This window comes from Ornithodoros turicata, chromosome 5 (genome assembly GCF_037126465.1).
Source record: "Ornithodoros turicata isolate Travis chromosome 5, ASM3712646v1, whole genome shotgun sequence".
NCBI lineage: Eukaryota > Metazoa > Arthropoda > Arachnida > Ixodida > Argasidae > Ornithodoros > Ornithodoros turicata.
In genome coordinates, this window is record NC_088205.1 from 46,161,991 (window position 1) to 46,179,911 (window position 17,921).

At 47.5% G+C, this 17,921-nt stretch overlaps 2 protein-coding genes across 3 annotated transcripts; both read left to right on the forward strand.

The window, feature by feature from the left end:
• The first annotated feature begins 2,321 nt into the window (after window positions 1–2,321).
• Window positions 2,322–16,623, forward strand: LOC135395978 (uncharacterized). 2 transcript variants are annotated; one of them, XM_064627057.1, is made up of 4 exons: window positions 2,322–2,432; window positions 12,641–12,990; window positions 13,961–14,155; window positions 15,204–16,623. In XM_064627057.1, exons 3-4 carry the CDS (start codon window positions 14,027–14,029, stop codon window positions 16,620–16,622), a joined length of 1,548 nt encoding a protein of 515 aa, XP_064483127.1. In that variant the 5' UTR covers window positions 2,322–2,432; window positions 12,641–12,990; window positions 13,961–14,026; the 3' UTR covers window position 16,623. The 2 variants fall into 2 exon arrangements, with proteins under 2 accessions (XP_064483127.1, XP_064483128.1); XM_064627058.1 differs by lacking the exons at window positions 2,322–2,432; window positions 12,641–12,990 and having other exon boundaries at window positions 13,945–14,155.
• On the forward strand, window positions 8,395–9,366 carry LOC135395811 (uncharacterized protein K02A2.6-like). The gene has a single exon (XM_064626901.1). The coding sequence runs from the start codon at window positions 8,395–8,397 to the stop codon at window positions 9,364–9,366; it is 972 nt and encodes a 323-aa protein (XP_064482971.1).
• Window positions 16,624–17,921: the final 1,298 nt, after the last annotated feature.

Consider the following 17,921-nt stretch of genomic DNA (forward strand, 5'->3'; position numbering starts at 1 on the left):
CAAATACACACTTTCAACCAGAGTACGAGGTAACTCGTTACTGTTCCTTTTCTTGGTAACTATATAACTTAACTCGCTACTTTTGCACCGTGGTAACTTTCAGAGGAACTCCTTTTTCAGGTAACTTTGCCAAAGTAACTTAAGCTAAGTTCCAAGTTACTTTTAATTCGCTTTTCACTCACGTCCACTTATTTCCTTGCTTTCTCTACGGTTCTTCCACGGCATTTTATGTCATAAAATGTGATGTCCAGTCAATGACAGTATTCTGTTCAGGAAGTAAGAACTGCTGCTATTGAAATGAAGCTGAACCATCGTGTGCCCACAGGGAATAAGATGTAAAGCGTTCGAATTGTTGGACATAAACGAAAACTCAACGCAGGCGCCTCAGGGTCGAACTCAACTGCACCTGTGTAGCGCTATTTTGTGTCCGAAGTAACTTGGGAGTAACTCGTTCCTTTCTTTTAAGTAACTCTGTAACTGCGAGCTACGTTTCGGGCTGAATAACTTCGTTATTAACTTAGTTACATTTTTCACACAGTAACTTTGTAACGAGTTCCTTTTGACGGGCAACTTCTCGATCTATGCTTTCAACGATGCATACTTTTTGTACACTACATAAAGTAAGATACTTTTGCCCCTGTGAATTTGTTGCGTGTTTTAAATGCATGCAAGTGAATTCCTAGATGTGCATATTTTGAGCAAGATTAATGAATTTTTCATGCATGTGTGTTCAACCAGCTTTTAGTGCATATAAATACGGCCTCTACATATGACGCATGCATTATTACTTTCTGGAGGTGTTCGGGGAAGTCGAACTTGGTGGGCGCAGCCTCAGGCCTCAGTCGAACGGTTTGTCCCGTTCTGTCGAAGCATTTGTTTTTAAAATGTTTGCTGCAGACCAGTGATGTCGTCGACGGCGTCCAGTCAACCTGCATTGAACAATTTATGTCATCAATTACTGAAGGGATGACAAGGCTAATCCAAGCAAGCAATTGTCGATACCGTGACCAACAAACTGAGCCATAGATACCACACCTGACAAGTGCACTTCAACGCCTGCTGCGTGCCGAGACCATACCCGTGAACTGCAGGAAGTCTAGACTATCACAATGACTCTATCCAGATAACGTACGGCTTAAAGTTCAACGTTTAGATCTTGAGATACGATTCACAAAGTGCCGCGCACATGCTTCAACAGCAACGTTTTGTCACCCCGCTCGTGGACTAATAAATCACATTTATTTGTAAAACCAAGTCACTTACTTGTGAAATGCCGTCCCCGGTGCCTTGCCAGTACGGTCAGCACTCCCATAACCACAGCTGGCGGGCATGACACTACAAAAATGCTACGCAAAGGCGCATGCAGATAATGCAGCTGAGTCGCGGACGGCAATGTTTTGAGCTTCCCAAGATGGCGGCCGGTGACCGTACGGTTGCACCCTCAATCCGCTATCCAGCCTATTACTATAGAGATCAGTGGACACGACACGAACTCCGCAGTTCCCGCCATGTAGGGCGGCTGACATAAACATGCAAATAACAATGCAGCGTACAGCGACGTCTGTGGACCGTTACCATCACCACACTGGCTTGCCGGATGTGGTGCATTTTTGCTTAGGTGGCTTCCATGGTGATTCTGCTTGCAGGTTGTTCATTTACACGATGTACCAATGGTCTTGCATTTTGAGAGACAGCAGCTACCTCTCTTCAACAAACTTTTAAAAGAAAGTTCATGAAGCCGGCTACTTAGCCTATGACTTACCCGATTAACGCCGATTAACATTTGAACCAAGATCAACGGTCCCTTAACTTGAATTTAACGCTTAACTGTGCTTCACAAGAGACAGTTATTATTACTGAAACATTCATCGCATCATCAACTTACGTTTGCAAAAAAGATTTGAGTGTTGACTTCAAATTTTAGCAACCCTTGATCTCGGTTCAACGTTAACCAGCGTTGGTGAAACCGGGCCACATGGCTGGGGGCATGTAACACTGTTGCTCGACGATAGGCGATTGTTTCCCACCAGGCGTCGCACCGCGTCCTTTCACCGCAATTTCGGAAGTGGTTAAAAACATTTGGAAATCTCCGTCGCACATAAAATTTGCACTGTGGGTTTCTTTCGGCATAAGCTTTCAAATGCCGTTGCCAGTATTACCAGCTTGCCTGCTGCGTTACAGTATCTTTAATTGTCACAAAAAGGCATACGGTACGCGCTTTCCACAAATCAAGAATGATAGCGATATGATTATGCGCAAGAGTTGGCTTTCGCCATGCTATGTGGTAACCTTTGACATAAGCGGCATCGACATCGTCACTGCGTAGTTGTCCTTCACGGGTTACGTGCAGGTAGCGTATCGAGAACCTTCGGATAGAATCTTCGATCATGAAACCCCACCAACGGCAGAGCCGGTCTAACATGGACGTTTCGGTGAGTTTAGCAGGAAGGCAATATTACCCATCGTCGTGAGTGGTTCTGTAGGCGGGCATTATAGGCTCTTAAAAATTACTGAGATGCGTTTCAAAGTGAAATAATGCGTCAAAGCAAACCGGGGTGTCATACTCAATCGAACAATGTGAGAATTATGAAAATCTGTAGATGTAGTTCCGTATCGGGACCACTGGCTTTTTTTAAGGAAAAACGAATAAAAACAAAAATCAAACGCTTTTACGTGAATTAAAGAGGAAGTAATTAGTAACGAAATTAAACAGGAATCACCCTCGTATATTGCGTAAGACGTATAAAAATTAAATTTTATCGCCGGTTTCTTGATGGCGATCCGCCGTCTTGGCTGAGGACGTTACTGACCTAACCCGAGGCAGTCTCGACGGCCACACCGCCTAGTGCGTGCCTGGCGGGGGCGGCGCCCCCCCCCCCGCCCAGCCTCTTACCCCCAATTTGTAGAACCTAATTTAACCTAACCTCACTAAAGTGAGGTGATTTAGCCCATTTCAACGACTCTGCCTTTCACAAGACTGCAAGTTTCGAATCCGTTAGGCTTAGCATACCCGTGTTTCTCCTGCGCTAAAAGTGAATCAGATGGGGTTGTTTAGATGCATATTAAAAAAACTTCTAGTCCACAGACTTTTATAATTCTTACATTTTTAGATTCAGTATATGATCTTCTTCCACTTCTATGCAATATTTACTTTCCTAACCGTTTCACTAATTTTTAAAAACGAGTGGTCCCGATACGGACCTACACCCAAATCTGTGAGCCAGAAGGTTGTATATACGCAATGGACGATTTTCATGTACGCGTCGCTACTGGCGGCGATGGACGACATGACGAGAAGACGACGAAGCAATGTTCTCCGTGGCAACGACTACAGTCACTATATAAGCTTACTAACTATATAAGCGTAAGTGTATATGGGTGGCAACCATTCAGAGATAAGATAATGGAGAACCCGGTTGACAGCCAAGCTCAAGACACACACGGATCAGGTGCGTGTTTGCAAAGCACGAAGTAGAGAACGGAGAGTTCGTTATCACGTGCTTGCCAAGAGAGGGCATGTTCCCCGATCTTTTGACCTTTGACGGTGGTTTGACCACCGATCACCAAACGATCGTTTGATCGTTTGGCTAAACTTCTGAAGAAGTCGCAGAACGCAATGTGCGCAGAAGGTTGTGGTCCAGCGTACGATTGACAATAGGTTGGCCAGCGTGAAGGGGAGAGCGTTGGACAACACGTTGTCGACCATTGTCTTTTGGTTTGGGGTTCTGCTGGAACTGGCTTTGTTGCATGCACGCTCCTGTGATTCGAGGATGACCCATGCCTCCTAGAGTCACTAAATACGCAGTATCGCATTCCTTTTCCGTGCAGGAGCTGCCCTTCGGTGTCCGCGATTGGGCCGATCGTGTCACGTGGTGGTTTCTGCTTCCAAGGACACGCCGTCCATGTTAAGCACAGGGGTGACACAAACACGCCATTGTTGTAACCATAGGCGCCGATTGCGGGGGGGCGCAGGGGCCCTTGCCCCCCCCCCCCCCGGAACATGAACTAGTGGGGGCGCCGCCTCCTCCGGGAAGTCCCGCTAAGAGACTAACACCAACCTTTGGGGCTCGGCGCGCCCGGGTCAAAAGAACGAAGAGGCACCAACCCAAAAATGCATCTTGCAATTTGTAAAATATGTATCCGCCCACCATACTCATTATCACAGTAGAAGGTGAGGCGAAGAAACACAGAGGATGACACAACACATAGCCTGAATTTCGCCCAAAGCAATCAGATCAATGAAACAAAGCAGTCGAAAAGGTACCAGCAGCTGCCAGTGAGGTGTAACGGTAGGATCTTCGGAACGCATATTCGTTGGGAGCGGGTTCAACTCCCGCTGGTCCATTTCATTGACCATATTCATTATATTGCGCGCATTTCAAATTGCGCGGTCAAACACAGAGGATTCAATACATTTTGTTCTTTTTGCACTCAGTTTTCAAAGGCGTAATGCCTTCAGTTGTGCACATGTTCACTGTTTACGTTCTCTCTCTTTTTTTCTTTTGTTTTGTTTTTTCTGTTCTTCCTTCCTCTTATTTCTATACCAGTTCTGCATACATCATAGGATCCCGCCAGGGTGTGTGATTCTTCGGCTTTAGTTTTGTGTTCTTCATTTTTCTTTTCCTTTTCTTTCCTTCTTTTTGTTTTCTTATTTTCTTTGCCTTTTTTTACTTCTCCCTTTCACTTTTTATTGGACTAACAAGCCGACATCCATCTGGCTTACCTTTCCTTTCTTTTTTTTTCTTAATAAACATATCCCCCCACCCCCGCCAGAATACTTACTGCGCGGTGCGCCCTTGCCCCCTCCGGGAAAATGAAAACTCTCCGCCTCTGGTTGTAACTACCCTCAAGCGGGTGCTTTTGGCAAAACTGCCACCTTGTCCTGGTTGCACGTCATAGAAAACGTCATTTTGAGGTCATGTGACTTTGTTTACACGTTTTGCCGCTTACCGACATATTTCCGTCGTCATAAAGCCAAGAGATGAACGTATTTTGCCAGCATAAACTATGCGGTGCTTCTTCCGCAACATGGTAGCCCATTTCTCCTTAGTTTAGTACATCGCATCGGCTCAGTGGGTCTTGACGCTCGGTCGTCAACAGTACGAGGCCTTACGTGAAAAATTGCGCGTTTTGCCGCGAGATTATCGGATAAAAATATTTACCGTGATCGAAAGGCGTCCAAACCGCTGCCCATAAACTACAACCGCATTGTTTACAAACGGTTCGGCAGCCGATCACCTGCGCCGCCATCTTTAAGGTCACGTGCACCTTGACGTTTGCTGTGACGTGCGACCAGGACCTATCCAGGATGCATTGCGTTCGCCCAGCACGCTTTCGTCTACAGAGCAATACGTTGGATGCCACCCCTGTGTTAAGTCCCCTCCATCCAAAATCCATTTCCTCGGTTGCGAGCTGTTCTCCGGCGGAGAAAGGGGAGATTGGCGTCCCGTTGCTAGCACACGCAGCCGCGCCGGACTCAAGATGGCGGTCTCGCTCTCCGGCGTGGCTCAGTGTCTCTACTCTGATGCCTATTTAGTGACTCTAATGCCTCCGTGCTCGCGTGAATGAGCGTTGGATCTTAAAACCCAACATTCGTATTCTACTGGGAGAACATACATGGATAGGAATATGCATATTGGGATACTGGAATACTATTACGCAATCAAACATCGCTAACTCGTGTGGCGGCAATAGACCTCTCCCAGTTTGTAAACAAATGACGTCATAGTGTTCGAGAGCGCCACGAATTTGGTAGAGTTGAACTACGTTCAACGCTAGTGGCGAACAAGGTCGCGCCCGAAAGCCACGGTCTTTGAGGGGATTACGATGGTCTCTGAAAAGGACGCCGCCTTCGGTCCTACTTTTCTTTCAATAGGAAGCAGCGAACAAATGCCCATTCGTGGAACCAAGCTCTCCCCTTCCGATCTGTTTCGGTTTCAGTCTGTCTACTAACGTCATGATGACGTTTCTCGGTTAGAGGTTTATTAATGTAAATGTTCTAACCAATTTAGGGCGATCTGTGGAACCTCTCACAGTTTACGACGTCCCGTGTTTAAGTCCAGCGTTTTTTCGTTTTTTTTTTTCGCTCCACACCAAGAACAAACAATCGCCACTGCGCCCAGGAACACACCCTCTGGAACCCGATGGCAGTCCATGTCCCGTAAGAGGATCACTACCTCGAACGCCCAGAGACAGTGGTGCACCTCATGGCTTGAAACGAGCGCCGCAGCAAAGAAGCCATTCACCTCACCAAGGAACACGCCGTCTGGAACCTGATGGCAGTCCATGTCCTGTAAAAGGATCAGTACCTCAAACGCCCAGGGACAGCGATGCACCTCATCGCTTGAAACGAGCGCCGCAGCAAAGAAGCCATTCACCTCACCTAGGAACAACGTCACCAGCGTCACCGGAGAACATACATAGGGATAGCCCTTTCCGCAGTGATGGCCACTAACTACTTCTACAGTAGTTTAACTATAACTACTAACTACTTTGCGATGGAGTAGTTTAACTAGTAGTTAAACTACTTTTCAGGGGAGGTAGTTAAAACTACTTCTTTAACTACTGCAGTGTAGTTTAACTACATCTATAACTACTTAACGTTGTCCATCAACACCAATCCCATTCTATAGCGTTCTTAGCCCCCTAAATATGAATCACAAGCAGTGATAAAAGTGAAAATTTAGTACACATGCACGACACAATTGCTCTGCACCTCCGTTCTCATCAAATAAGTACCTCAAGGTAAAAGTCGGAAGCACAATCGTGCCGTAAAGCTTGCGGCAAAATGGGAAGTAGTTGGCGCCTGCAGTAACCTAACTACTGTAAATAACTACTCGAAATAGTAGTTTAACTAGTAGTTGCACACTACATTTCTGCAAGTAGTTGATAACTACTTTTTAACTACAATCAGGTAGTTTAACTAGTAGTTTAACTACGTGTAGTTAACTACTGGCCATCACTGCCTTTCCGTTTCAAGAAATACGTGTCGCCCGCTCCCGAAGGATTCGGTAGCCCCGCCTCACCTTCACCAGATGCCATCCAGCTTACCCCATCCGTAAGCCGTCCCATACCTAACATCTCGTAGTCCTCATAACGATACAAGAACAACGTAACTGCCGTATTTTCAGGTGTAGGAGGCGCTCGTTATCGAGACGCTATAGCATCCAAGAGGCAGAACGGACAGCTAATGTTCGCACAACATTATCCCTTGATGGGAAGGCGCCGGTATCGAGGACCTCGCAGTGCCGTGTATTAAATGGGATGAGTCAAGCCATTTGGAGGAGCCCAAAAAAGACTTCGAACTTGGGTGCGTTACATTCGTTGCCGTTTTTCGTGGGTGTGGTGGCGCCACTGGCGGCTAACGAAGAAGCGCGTGAGCGCGTACTTCGTATTCTCATTCTGGACTTGGCTGCGTACTGATCACAGCATGTTTATTCCCTGCATCTCATGTCATAGTCATTAAACGGTTACACACCCACGGCTATCTCAACTGGCGACGAGGATGGTTAAGCTCCGCTTAACAACTTACTCAGGAAATCTGAGCCATGGCAATGGTCGGCGTCGTGTGTTGAAGCTTTCGAGACGATTAAGAAGAAATTGACTTCAGTCGAAGTACTGACACATTATGACCCGCGCAAGGAAATATTTCTGGCCGTGGATGCGTCCTCGAAAGGACTTGGGGCCGTCATTTACCACCGTATTAACGGCGCAGATCGTCCGATCGCACATGCTTCAAAGACTCTGACACCCGCCGAATCAAGGTATGCTCAGATAGAACGGGAAGCTCTCGCCATAATTTTTGGTGTCAAGAAATTTCACCAATATCTTTGGGGGAGGAGGTTTACGCTTTTCACGGACCACAAGCCTCTAACGGTGATTTTTGGGTCGTCCAAAGGCATTCCCGTTACTACAGCAAGCCGTCTGCAACGGTGGGCTATCATCCTCATGAGTTATTCTTTTGATATCCAGTTCAAGTCGACATTAAATATCGCAAATGCTAACGGTCTTTCCAGACTTCCAGAAGGGCCTGATGTGCAATTTGATGTGCAAATGCAACAGGGTATTTTCAACGTCGAGGTTGAAGAGATAAAGGCTGTGCAAGATTTTCGAATGTCTACCCTTCCGGTCACCGTGAAGCGGATTGCTGAAGCGACACAAGAAGATCCCTGTTTAAAAGAAGTAATTCAGTTTATTACAAACGGCTGGCCTGAGAGAACCGAACCTCAGTTCGCACCATATGTTCAACGACGAGCGGAGCTGACGACTCACAGAGGGTGCATACTTCTCGGATTACGTACGGTAGTTCCTGATAAGTATCGTCTGCAACTTCTGAACACCCTTCATGATTGCCATGTCGGGCAAACAAAGATGAAAATGCTTGCCCGCTCATACATGTGGTGGCCAGGCCTCGATAAAGATATCGAAGCCACTGTGAGACGTTGTCATCAGTGTGCAGCCATCGCAGCCCAGCAGTCCCCTGTTCCACTTCATCAATGGGAGCCGCCAGAGAAACCGTGGTTCCGGCTACACGCGGACTTCGCAGAGTTGCATGGGAAACATTACCTCATAATAATTGACGCATTCAGTAAGTGGCCAGAGGTGGTGCCTATGGCAGCAACTACAGCGACGAAGACAATGGATGCCATGAAAGACATTTTCGTGCAGCATGGGCTTCCACAGGTTCTGGTGACAGATAATGGACCTCCCTTCACCAGTCAGCAGTTTACGACCTTCCTTGCGGAACTTGGAGTTCATCACGTTCGTACGCCTCCATATCATCCGAAGTCTAACGGACAAGCTGAAAACTTCGTACGAACGTTTAAAACAGCGCTATCTCGCTCCGCTATGGAGGGGAGAGAAAATATCAGAGAGTTCCTGTTCAAATATCGCGTAACGCCACATGCATCTACAGGTCGTCCACCGTGCGAGCGGCTCAACAGCAGGCACTATCGGTCTGTGTTGGACCTTGTTAGACCCTCTGATTTTTCTCCGATTCCTACGTCAACGGATGCGGGTGCCCGAGAGCGACAAAGGCGTTGTCATGATAAACGGGCACGGGACCGATCTTTCGAAAAAGACGCATGCGTGTGGATGCTTGACCCGCAGAGGAAAGGTCACTGGAAGACCGGAAAAATTTTGAAAAAAGAAGGGAGAGTGATCTTCCACGTGCGAGATGCTGATGGGAAGATTCATCGAGTACATAAGGACCATCTTAAGCTCAGGGAATCTTTGGAATCGTGGGAAAGCGGATTTTCGAAGACAACGGCAGATCAAGATCTTGTGCTCGAGGGACCGGGATTTCCTTTACCGTTCCCCGCAGTGGAGGACCCACCATTGAGTGACGGAAATCGTCTTACGTCCTAAGTGTTCAACCACCGAGGGATGGACAGGCTGTCGCACCTTCAAGTGAAGCGGCTCCTACGGGCGACAATACACGCCGATACCCCTTGAGGATCCGTCGTTCAGTAGACCGCTATGGCTCTACTTATTAAAGGGGGAGGTATTGTAGTGGCGCTAGTGGGTTGGGTTGTGGACACTGAAGACGATGCGCGAGAGCTCGGCCTGGATCATTCTTCTGGCTGATTCGTCTGGAGACATAGGCTCCAACATGTATTGTCTCGTCCCTAGTTACTCGTATTAAATCGTTGTTATTCCCACGCATACCGACTATCTCAGTGGGGATCACCATGACACCAAAATTTATCCAAAATGGAGGACAGTGCTTGGAACGGTGAAGCGGAGATTTCGTTAGAATGGAATTTTTTACAGACTAATTTAATTTCATGTTGTGAGCATATATCCTCATGTGCGCATCTGCAAAATCAGCTTCAACTTTCGCTCCGCCATCATTATTTACGCGAAAATGAGATGTTGGGCCTGGGCGCTAACGTTAGGCCTAGTTAAGAGAACAGCAAGAAAATAACTCCCAAGAAAACAGCAAGAAAGGCGCCCCTGTTACGTGAGATTTGTCACTATATTATTGAATATTATTTGCACGTTTACATTTAGGGTTTCCCAGCCAAATGTGAGCAGATTTTTTAGGAACATCACTTTTTTTGGAGATGGAGTCAGTTGCAATGTAGTATATGCTGAAAGGCACTCCTTAAAAGGGCACCAGCAAACTCCTAAGGCAATGTCCTAATAAACTTTCAATAATTGACTTTTTAATTATAAAGGCTACGAAGTTGTGCCAATGAGAACATCTGTTGATACCCGGATGTGACCCCGATGACACACCACCAGGAAAATTCCCGGACCGGACACGACAACCATTGCCGTTTGGTGCACTGAAACCCCACTGACGTCACCAAGAAGAGAGTTTTAAAACACACTGGATCTGACGACCCTGTCCAGTCCTGACGAAGGCGGAGCTCAATCTGGTTCAATCTCCATATATTGTCTGATTTAAAACAGTTCATACCAGCAGCAGCCTGCTATGAAGAAGCGGTTCTTCCGCAATCCTGGCTAATCACTTCTGCAAGCAACTATTTCTGAAGTATTCGGAGTCCTCCCAACATAACTCTCCCCATGCAGATGGCGTTGATAAAAGTGGACGCAAAATCCGTGGTCCTCGGTTGTTACCAGTGATACCCGTCTCAATCGAATCGATCCAGCCTCTCCAGAATGCTGGCACCAGGTAAATAAGGGTAGTAAAAATTAGGGGGGGGGGGGGGAGGAGCCTATTTTGTGCCATTATGCACGGCACAAAATAGGCTCCTCCTCCCGTTTTCAACAAATCAGGGGCGAGAACGTTGTCATTCGGGATGGTGGTTGGCTAGGAGCGTGCTATGTGGTGAAGTTCATTTTTAAGAGTGTACGGTAGAACTACTGGACAGCCTGCATATAGGGAGCTGTATGTCGACCCGTGATTTCCTAGATACCTCAAAAAGCGGGTGGAGCCTCAGGTATATGCAGGTCCAATTGATGGCCAGACTCCGTTTTAATACACGGCACTGCACTGTTAGAAAAGAGGGTGAAGCACTCACCTTAATAGTAATAGTAATAGTAGTCACAGTAATAGTTTTCGCATACGTTGGGCCTAAAAGGTTGCAAAGCTATACCTGCTGCCTACTAATGATACAAATTATCGCTTCTGATTCGGTGAGCGAGGAAGGCGTACGCCTTTACGTATTAATTTGGATGAATTATAATTGCTTTTACCACCCTTTATCAGACGTTACGTCGGCCTAATTGATAACTACACTCTAAAAACATAACTTCACCACATAGCACTCTGTGCGCCAACCATTGCCACGAATGATAAGGCTGTCGCGTGTTGAATGAGGCCAGGAGACAAAAGGCGTCAAGTCGGACCAGACTATTTTATTGACCGTTCGGGCCGGTCGCTCGAGTAGAAGAAGAAGTAACTAGCTCGCATCTCGCGAGCGCGAGGTGGCAGGGCAGAAAAAGGGTCATGTGGCCAAAGGCGATGTTGGTGCAGCTAGTGCTGCTACATCATCCTCCCTCCCCTGGAGAAAGATGATGCTGAAGCTGCAGGCTGGATAGTGCGGTGCAGATCCCACGATACGTGCTTGCTTGAAGCTGGGCGCAGTGGGAAAGATTGAGTACGGCTGAGGGGGCGGTACGATCGTCATGCTGTGTGTCAGGCTCGTTCGAAGAGTCTGTAGAAAGTTCCAGCTGGGTGAAATGCGCCAGAGATGAGGGGTCTAGGTGAGCGGGCTGCAGCCTATCGATGGAAATGTTGTCCTCGCTGCCGTTAAGCTGTACACGGTAGAACTTGGCGTATCGGTGGAGAACTTGAAAGGGGGGAAACAGGGGCGCCGCAATAGCGGGCACCGCAACGTTCTGTTGCTGTGGTCCTGGGACTTGCTGGACTGGCGGAAAGTGGCCTGCTGGTCCTGGGAGAGGGCCCGTAGCAGAAGGGGGTCCAGTGGCCATCACGTCCGGGTCACCAGTTGTCGCGTGTTGAGTGAGGCCAGGAGACAAAAGGCGTCAAGTCGGACCAGACTATTTTATTGACCGTTCGGGCCGGTCGCTCGAGTAGAAGAAGAAGTAACTAGCTCGCATCTCGCGAGCGCGAGGTGGCAGGGCAGAAAAAGGGTCATGTGGCCAAAGGCGATGTTGGTGCAGCTAGTGCTGCTACAAGGCTATCCCTTGTCATTAGAAGACAGAGGGGATCGTACGCCTTTTTGTGGGAATTTTCATATATCCAAATTGCCACAAAAAGGCATACGCCCCTTTCTCTCTTCGTATCAGAAGCGACAACACTATCATTCATTTCAATGGTTGGCGCACAGCGTGCTAGGAGGTGAAGTTACGTTTTTAGAGGCCCAGGACGCACATTCCCCCAGGGCGTCAGTCGTGACGTTGCCCACCTACGTGAGGCCGACAACGGCAAGCCCTTTCACCACCCACCACCACCACCACCACCACGTTTTTAGAGTGTATGGAAGTTACCACCGTTTCAAACATTTTTTTTTCTCTCTCTCTCTTAAGAATGTGGGAACCGGGTAGCGTTGCGAATAAACTCCGTCCGTTCTGCCGTCCTCATGTTCGGTCCTCACGACCTCTATAATCTCATACTGATCCAGAAGAGCGGTAAAGAGGTTCAGTTTCCTTTCAGCGAAGAAATCAAAATCATCGTGTCAACATGTTCCAATCAGTCACATTGACGCAGGTTACTCCCGCAACATCAGAACAAGCTTCGAGGACAACCAGCAAACCGCTGAGCCGTTCCACAGAGCGTCGTAACATGGCATATGCCATCGTCGTATTAGCTGTCATTGTCGGCGTGCTTCTACTCGTCGTCGTGACCAAGCCTTTTGCCTCGCCTCAAAGGCGTGCAGGACAGACACGTGCAACAAGTTCGTCGCGATCGTCGCACTCGTGAACAACTCCGGCGACCCATGCGAGAACTTCTACCGCTATGTCTGCGACAGTTGGGACTACCACGGGGACAAATCCGTGTGAAGGGAGCAGGTGAAGCAGTACATACGCTACACTCTTGAGTCAGCTAGCCGGATAACAGTGAGTATCTGGTATCCTGCGTCGAAAACGTATACGGTAATTGACGAAGGTGTGTCTCCCAAAAGGTCTGCCTTCGCTAAGTGGATGTCGTCTGCCACTCACCGATCTCCATATCAGTGGCCATAATTTAACGTAGATGGCGTTGCTTCTGTCAAGTTCTAATGTCCTTCAGGCAACCTGTGCAGACTACATGAAATGCAAGAAAGCTTGTGACTAGTAGTCCCCATGTTGTCGATGGTGGCACGTTTCCGCACTCTCTAAAACAGAACTTCACCACATGGCACAGTGAAGTACAACCGCTGCACATAATGCTGCCGTTATCACTCCTGATTTGTAGAAAGCTCGCGGCGTTCGCCTTTTGCGACAATTAATATAACTGCATAAGTGTCACAAAAAGGCGTGCGCCTCCCGTTTTTCACGAATCAGGGATCAGGACGATGTCATTCAGGACGGTGGTTAGCCGATTGCGTGCTATGTGGTCAAGTTCTGTTTTACAAGTTCTGGGAGGTACTCGGGTTCGAATCCCGGTGCCGGCTGGGATTTTTCCTGGGTTTCCCTCAGACGCTGTCAGACAAATATCGGCACAGTTCCCTTAGAAGTCGGGTCAGGATGCACGTTCCCCCGGGGCGTTATTCGTGACGTTGCCCACCTCTGTGAGACCGACACCGGCGAGGTCTTTCAGCAGTTCTAGCTACCACCACCACCTGTTCAGGAATTTTCAATGTGGTGACACGACATCCCGAACCGCTTCTCGCATAGGCGACATGCGATTTTTTGCGTATTGTATGCTGCAATGAAACTAATTTACGTGACCTCTCCCCGAGGGTAATTGGAATTACGGTCAGCTTCGTAGGGGACCAGCAAGTTCCGAGCTTGACAATGAGGTTCAGCCCCCCCCCCCCCCCCCCCGGCGAATAGTCTGCATGAATGAAGAAAGGCTTTGAGTAATCCCATGCCCTTGCTCGTCTAGATTCCAACCTCAGGCCAGACGGGTGATCAGAAGGCAGTCACCTTTTATAAGTCTTGCAAGGATGTCATGGAAGAGAACAGGGACCAAATGCCAGAAATCAAAAAGCTTATGCACGAAGCCAACCTCACCTGGCCGTACTTCACCGAACAGCATAGCTTATTCGAAGCCATGTTCTACTCAGTGCGAACGATGGATGTAAGTAACAATCCAAAAGATAAAAATAACGCCAGCCAGCCACCATCTTTTTTTAAGTTAATACGAAATGTTTGAGGCGATCGGGTTCCGTTGCGCAGTGGGGAACGTTCTTGACGCCTTATGGAGGAAAAAAGACATCGAAGTCGTAAGAAAACAAGATAAGATGTGGGAGGGGATTAAATCACCATATATATATGATGTGAAAAGCCTGTGTCTCGGCAACAGCTAGAGACCACGACGAAATGCAAGACACGAAGTTTGATTCATGCGTTTGTCCCGCCCCTCCAGTTGTCCCTCGAGGAAAACGGCGGTGTCGATCTGCGGACAGACTTGCAGAAGCTTGCGCGCGCCGAGCGGAGGAGCACAGGGCTGGCGGCATGCAAGATGCGCGAGCAACTCTGAGTGTGCGGGTGTGTGTGTGGGGAAGTTTGACGTATACGTACTATGCAGGGCGAACCAAGTACGAGTCCCAAGGGCCAAGCGCCTGTGTGTGTGTGTGAGAGAGAGAGACAGAGAGAGAGAGAGAGAGAGAGAGATGGTGAAGCCTCCCCGAGGGAGAGGTATAAGTGGAGAGGTAAAGGGGAGATAAGGGAGTAAGGGACGTAATTGAAGGTAATTAAGAGTATGAGGTAAGAGTAATTGAAGGAAGTTAGAGGTAATTAAAGGCACTTAAAGCGAGAAAGTTGAGTTTAGAGGTAATGAACGTAAGATACAGGGTGTCTTTTTTTCCTTCGATACAGATTTTTCATTTTCTCAATCGTTGAATGACTAGTTACCTAGAAATCGTTAATTAACTTTTTTATTATAAAAGCTACGAAGTTGTCCCAATGAGAACATCTGTTCTTCTCGGTCATCTGATATCATAGTCGTTTTCAGAACACAAATCCGTTCGGTAGATCGTCCGCAAAAAAATCGTGAAGAAACACCATTTTTTCTTTTTTTTCTGAGAGTGTACAGAATGGTGGTTGGCGTATAGTTGTAAACAGCGGTTTACTTTATACGTGCTTTAGACCTGTTCGAACAGTGTATACAGTCGCTTCTTTTACAGACTCATCTGCTTATCGAAGTTGGGTCACACACCAACTCTACCCAGAGCATAGTGACGTTTCGTGCACCGTCTTCCATACCGTATATTCTGAACATGCGGGACGCGCTTATCAAAAGCGGAGACTACAGTGATTTCCTGGCAGTTCTCATCAAGCATTTTGCGGACCCGGCAAAGCCACCGACAACGGCCACGGGTCAGCAAGATATTGAAAATAAGATACATATATCGTCATTGCGTCTCGTGTTGTCAGCACCGGCTACAAGTACAACCCTCACCTACAATCTCAGCGAAGCGCAATGGGCAGGATACGACCAAACCCGTTGGGAGAAAGCCTTCGCAGAGCACCTGGGAATTCCTGTTTTGGGATTTAACGTACAAATAACAATCGTTGAAGACGCGTACATTAGATGGCTTCGCCGCACACTGCAAGACGTCGGAGAGAGCGAGCTACAATTCCTCGTGGGCTATTTGATGGCCATACGTAGCTCGTTATTCGCCAACCCAGAGCTTCTGCAAAACTTGTACCGTCGCGATCAGGGAGCGCACGACTTGGCCACAAGAGCGTTCATAAACGCGTGTTTCATCTCGGCGATGTATTACATGGGCACGGGTTACATCCACCCTCACGTCTCGAACTGGCCCACAGCTGAAGAAATGCGTGAGATAGTTGACATTGCCGGCAACGTGGAAAATTCCTTCGGAGCAAAGTATGTCGTGAGCAGCGTAAGACTCGTCGATTCCGCGCGCGATTTTATTGATAAACAAAGAAGGCTCGATATGAAAGAGATTTACAAGAACTACAGTGACATGGGCCCAGATTTTGTAAAGAACCTCCGAGCAGCTATTTCGGGCTTTCGGAACTCGAGGAGCGAGTATATCAGAATAACCGATATGGATCTATCTGACTTGACGGACGTCAATATTTATTATTTAAACAAGGACACGGAGGAGCTTTACTTCTATCCCAACGCGTTCGTGTTTCCAATGTACGACGTCCATGGACCCCTCGTGAGTAAATATGCGGGAATTGGGGCAGAACTGAGCCTCGCTTACGCGACGATTGCGTTAAGCGATCAGTTCCAAATGAACGTTACCTGCATGACGGATGCAAATCCACACATGGATGTCCTCATGAAAGACATGTTTATTCCCTCTTTGGCTGTTGAAGAAGCGTGGAGCAGTTTCAAGAGGGCGGACACTGGAGACGACGCAAACAGACTGAAGGTATCCGCCTTCTCGGAGGATCAGCTCTTCTTCGTGTTCTTTTGCCACACCTTGTGCAGAACGGACAACAAATGGGAGGCCGCGTGCAACGTGCTCTTAAGGTCCAGTGCGACATTTAGTACCGTCTTCGCATGTCCTGAGACGAGCTTCATGAGGGCTGATCCACTTTGTGTGTCCTCGCACGCCGTGCATTAGTTATTTGCTCTAACCTGCGCCTATGTATTGTCTTATCGCAGTGGAGCAATAAATTACTGACCTTACATTGTTCCGGGCCTTGGTCGAAGCCTACTGCTGAATGAACTAACTTACCACGAATGCTCAAAATTCCAGGATGTTCTCGAACAAATCCCGGAACTTGAGGGGAATACTGTTGAGGGGAGGCCTACTGTTTGCACAATAGCCACGGTGACCTCTGGAACAATTTCCAGCACTGGATTGAGTTAGGTAGTTGGTCTGGGGTTTGGTTTTCATTGGTTTGGGTTTATTTTTCCTTTCGGATGGGAAAGAATAAAAAGCCAGGAGGGTTGCCGAAGACCCTGTTTCCAAAAATACATCGTACAGCAGCATTACAGAGAACTATACACAAACGCGCAAAGAATAGAAGTTCATTTAATCCCCGGATATAAAGAAATTGCACCATTCCAGTTTAGAATTCCTGTTTGGATTTGGTTTTGGTTTGTTTTGGTTTTGTTTCGTTTGGTTTGAGCACTGCCTCTCGAGCAACCTGACGTATATTCCATTTCATGAGCCGAACCGCATGGATTCCATTCCGTTCCAGGATTCTGTTGTTGACGTCTGTGACACAAGACCTGAAGCTCGGCGCATTGCTTTGACAAGCAGTTGCTTCGAGGAATGACTGCATGGACAGTTTCATTGGCCGATCCTGGTCAACTGCGCTCTTAAGAAAAAAGGAGTAATTGCAGCTTCCAGTCCCCTAGATACCAATTACTCCCTATTTTAGTCCCCTAATCCCGACATTTACTCCCCAGGACTGAAAAGTGCACTCAACTTCGCAAATGGTCTTCCGAATGCAACAAACTACGGAAATATGTGCTCGGTTAATTTGATGGCATAACGCTGTATAGCTCAGCCAACCTAAACATGTTCCACCTACACAGAGTAAGAAAGTTAGGATTTTTTTCTTCGCAAATTGTGCCCTATGTATGTCGCAAGATTTTATATCACTCGATATACCACTGTTGACGTTTTGATTCCAAGTATTTTCACGCATGCACACGAATTATGTGCCTGGAAAGTTGAGAACAGAGCGTGAAATGCAATCTCCACTCTGACATTCATTTACTCACGCGCATTTACTCCCGAAAGGGACTACTTTTTTGTGGCAATGCATGTTAGTCCCCAAAAGGAGTACGAGTACTCCTTTTTTCCTTAGAGTATGACTGACGTCGTCCGTTACGACTTTCTCGCCGAAAAGACTCCCAAAAAACATGGGAGAGTCTCTTTGCTGGCTATCGGCTACCCCACCTTGACTCT

Coding starts and splice junctions, on each gene's coding strand:
- LOC135395978 (XM_064627057.1), top strand. CDS start 14,027: ATGGAAGAGAACAGGGACCAAATGCCAGAAATCAAAAAGCTTATGCAC. Junction 14,156..15,203: donor ACTCAGTGCGAACGATGGAT/GTAAGTAACAAT, acceptor CTTCTTTTACAG/ACTCATCTGCTTATCGAAGT.
- LOC135395811 (XM_064626901.1), top strand. CDS start 8,395: ATGTGGTGGCCAGGCCTCGATAAAGATATCGAAGCCACTGTGAGACGT.